General features: G+C 48.8%; 1 protein-coding gene across 1 annotated transcript; it reads right to left on the reverse strand.

Annotated features, from left to right (window-relative positions):
• Positions 1 to 3,588: 3,588 nt before the first annotated feature.
• DQ04_11031000 (hypothetical protein) lies at positions 3,589 to 4,146 on the reverse strand (the record flags this gene model as incomplete). Its single annotated transcript, XM_009316425.1, has 1 exon — positions 3,589 to 4,146. One exon carries the CDS (start codon positions 4,144 to 4,146, stop codon positions 3,589 to 3,591), a length of 558 nt encoding a protein of 185 aa, XP_009314700.1.
• Positions 4,147 to 4,471: the final 325 nt, after the last annotated feature.

Genomic DNA, 4,471 nt, shown 5'->3' on the forward strand with positions numbered 1-4,471 from the left:
GGGGGGGGGGCGCCGATGAGAGACGATATAGCACAAGAAAGAAAAAAAATGTTTTTTTTCTTCCTCGTGTCTTTTCAACTAGCATCGATGGCCCCGCTAAAGAGCCACCTTCGTAGAGCACGCTCATCGCCGTCAAACTCCTGTATGGAAGGAGATCCTTCTGTTTTGTTTTGTATTTTTTTTGTTTTTGCTGTTTTTTTGTTTAGCTTATTTTGTGTATTTTGTTCTTTCTTTGCTGAGCCGGCGCATTGGGGAGACGCATATTGAAGGAATCAGACAGCCGTTTTCCCTCATCTGAGATCCCTTAGGCCTACTTTCCCTTTCCGTGTTAAAGCAGAACCGAGGGGTGGCGCGTTTTAACGACGAGCTCGAGAAAAATCGATAAACGGGCGAAACTTAAAAGGGAAAATGTACCACCCCTGGGCCACTATGGCAATTGTCATTTAACGGGGAAGACCGTCGAGGAGAAAGCTTTCCACAGCAAAAATGTACTGAGCAAAAAAATTTCGCGAAGCATAGCTTTTTCACTTTGCCTTCATCAATAGCAAAATGAAAGCAGAGACTATGTAGGGCAGGGAAACTCAATAAGTCCAAGCTTGTTTCTTCATACTGTTTACGTGAGCTCGGTTTTACGGTGTCCAGCCTGAATCCATGCTGAACCATGCGGAAAAGCATGTATTAATTTACCTCTGTGAAGGTAACCTCAGACAAGACCGTTTACTCCGAAAGCTACTCGAAGGTATTGGAATAGGGTCTACGGCAAACCCGAAGCAAAACAGGGTCTCCACGCAGGCAGGTGGTAGAGGCCCTAAAATTCTTGGTCTAGAAAGTAAAATCACGGGCGAAAGTTGTGTAATTAGTGCTTTTCATTAAAAACAAATGGGGGTGTAGTCGGTAGAGCACCTAACTCTGTGGTAACTCCTGCACTGTCTTTTTTATTCACTAGCCTACTAAAGAAATGATCTATTTTTCATATTTTATCTTGCGGAAACAATTCTCATTTTCCAGTTTCCCATATCCGTGCTTAGCTGGCGCGGGTGTGCGTTTCGAGCACCTACGCTACACAAAGACCTCTGCCCTGTGCGGGTGGCGAGGCAAAAGGCGATTCCGTACATATTTTTGTTGGTTTTTTTTTCGTTTATTAAAAATGAGTGGCCTTTTAAGGCCATCTATTTTAAGCTTCGTATAAATACAAAAATTCAAAGATTAAATAAAGAAAAATATGATTAAGCTGGAATGTATTTTTCCTTTGCTTTCCGCCGTTGTTACGGATGAAAAGTTAAGGCCAGGGTGGGTCTATTCTTTAGGTTGGGGCTGGGTTTTTAAAAGCGGCTGTGCATCTTGAAAAAAAAACGCACATCCGTAACTCACAAATCCGCTATTCACCTCTTCGTTTTAGGCGCACCGGAAGCTTATTTGCTAGATGTGGGCTTTGGGTTTTCTGCTGGGGTCTGTGGTGGGCGGTGCGTATCCTCAAAGGGGGCCTTACCCTTCCTAGGTGTCTTGGGCGGCACGGGGGCATACACTTTCTCGAAATACACGGATGGTTCTGCCAGCACCAGGGCAGCATTACACCTCGTAACCCCATGCGGCGGTATTTTTCTGCTCCCAGAATTGCACACCCCCCTTCATATCTGTACGATGGGCAAGTTCTAGGGGGCGAGGGTTTTGCAAAAACAAGCCTTTCAACCTTTTTATGCCGGCCTCTTTTGGCATACCTTGCAACTCAGGGCAACTTGGCTTTAAAAACCAGCTTAGTCAACAAACCGATCGATTTTGGATACGCGTTGCTCGGTTTGCGCCGGACAGTGCTAGTTAACCTTTTCGCGCCACCCACAGCGGAACGGCTCCTTTCGGGCCCGCCGCCCCCATTCACACTCTTAGATTGCATGCTTCTCTTCTAAAGCCGCAGAATGGGATTGAGAACTTGAGAAGGCGATATGATAGCCACGGAACCGACCTTGCTTGAGTAAAAAGTCATGGGGGCTGGCTGTGCATAAACGCTTTTTATTGCCGGATGCGTCGCTGTATCTATGATTTTATGAAATGGCGGTGGCGTTCCATTTTTCATTTATATATAGGTGTTCTGTTTGGAATAAAGTGGCAAACTGCCACAGTATCCGCCACAGGGATTTTTTTTAACTTGTGAAAAGAATGTGTGCGATGGGGGTTTGTTAATTATTTCTTTTGGAGATATTTCCTTGTTCATGATAATTTATTTTTGCCCCTCATGGTTGGATTTGTGGACAGAAAATAATTATGCCTTTGTGATGGTGATTAAGTTTTGAATTTTTTTCTTAGATTATATAAATATTAGTGCATTATTAAGTCTTCATTTTGTTGTTAGAAAGTGCCTTTTGAGTATCTAGTTGGTGGCTTTTGTTTCCTATACGCGGGGTAAATAAAACGATGCAGACGCACATCTGGCCGAATATGCGCGCCAACAGTGGGATGCAGAGGCTCAAATTACTTAACTGGTGTTTCGGGGTCCGAAACATCACGACGCAAGAGAACACTTTCTTCATACGGCTTTATTTTTCATTTTTTTATACAAGCGGCTCCCGCTTTACGGGGGGGCGGGGGTGGGGGTTCCGAGATTTCTTCGCGGATTGCAAATTTGCGGATCCTATTGTCCCCAAGTTTTGTTCAGAAAGCTCAACTTGCAATAATGGGGGCTTTGGAAGAATTTATACGTGAGGAAGGCGTCTTGCAGTCTCAGCGGTGGAACCTTCAACGCAATTACGCAGCCGCCCGTGCTGCTTTGGAAAAACGCGAGGCTCGAATTTCACCCAGGGCTTTGGAAGCATGCCATCAAATTATGGCACAAAAAAGCGAGACGCGGGTCGAAAAAAATCAGTTGAAGGCGGAGTGGGCTGCCCGAAGCCAGCGGTAGGGGAGGCCCGGGCACAGTTAGGGATTCAAGAAAAGGAAGTGCGAGAGGCGGGGGCGCAACCGGTTGGGCTTTTGTAACAAGATGGCGCCGGCCCGGCAACAGCATCAAGACGCGCCAAGTCGCTTCGCACCAATCGGCGTTTGTCGCCCATGAAGTTTCCTTCCGCGCGATGGGTGCCTATCGCGACGAAGGGGGTTTCTCATACTGGGCGTTTTACTCCCCAGAAGGCGCGCAAATACCACGGGCTATGCCGTGAAGGTGCAGAGAGCAGACTTTCGCTTGATGTTTGCGCGGGGAATTCTCCGCGCAAAGATTTTACAGAGAAAGATGGTTCTTACTAATTCCGCCCGTTCGATGCGGCGACCGAGGTTCCACGGATTTTGGCCGGCGACATTCCTGGGTTAGCCTTTGCAATTCGAGGCGCTTGTTTTTTTNAGGGGGCTCCTCATATCAAGGGGTCTTTTTTTCAATGGTGAGAGATTGGGTTGCCGACATCGCGGTTTTTGGGGCAACCTTTACGCATTTTCCTGACCCCGGCCGGCGCCCTTAAATAACTTTCGTATGGCCGAATTGAAGGCCGCAGGCCCCTTCTTTCCGGAACCAAAAGCCGACAGCGCCGACGCGCGGCAGCCCACGAAGCCGTTCGCTTTGCCGGGGGGCAGGGCTTTATCGGGCAGCCCCGGGGAACGCCAGGCTTAAAAAATTTGCCGCTGTAGATTTCTAAGGCATACTATCGTGACGCGTGGTGTGGGGAAGGTGGCGGGGAAACCGGGGCACGCCATATTTTTTTCCAGGAGCGATGTCAAAAAACTCCCCGGGGCCTGCTCGGCCCCACCGCCGTAAGCGGCGGGCTGGCGCCACCTTATTTCCATAAGCGGCGCACCCCGCCCAGCCAACAAGCAGGAATCGTCACAAAGACGCCCCCCCCCCGAAGAGGCGGCAGCGCGCAATGGGGAGGTCGCCTCCGGGGCGCCACCCACCAATGACGGCCTGTTGTGCTGAAAGCGTCGCCCCGCTTCGCCGATCCGGGCGTGACGCATGGGGGCGGCGCGGTGGCACACGTTGCGGGGGGGGCTTTCGGCGTGGGCGAAGCAATTCTCACTGGCGAGAAGGTTCGCGGATTTTTTTTTGTTTTTGCCAGGTTCAGAATATACCGATAAACGGTTAGGGTGCTGCCGGCTTCCTGGCAGCAAGGGAAGCACATCCCCAATGGCACTCTTACGAGCCATGGTATTGCACGCGATGGTGCGCATTTGTCGATCCCCTCTCGGCATGGTGGTTCTGGGTGTCCACAACTGGGCTGCCTTGAGTGATGTCAAGCAGGCGGGGCACCTTCCAAGAAAAAAGCGCGTCTACTAATCCAGCCCCTGTCCGGTTGTACAAAAAAATTAATGTTTTTTCGGACCCTCCAAAAAAAAGAGAAATACTTTACCTTTTATTCAAGAAAAAAAAAAAGTTTTAGGCTTGTTTTTAACTCACCAAAAAAAACTGTCGCAAAGTGTAACTTTTGAAAACAAAGCTAGGCCACAAACAACTTGGCACAATATTTAACACGGTCCAAAAATCCCTCTTGGGCGT

Source organism: Trypanosoma grayi, assembly GCF_000691245.1.
Source record: "Trypanosoma grayi strain ANR4 Tgr_1103_V1, whole genome shotgun sequence".
NCBI lineage: Eukaryota > Euglenozoa > Kinetoplastea > Trypanosomatida > Trypanosomatidae > Trypanosoma > Trypanosoma grayi.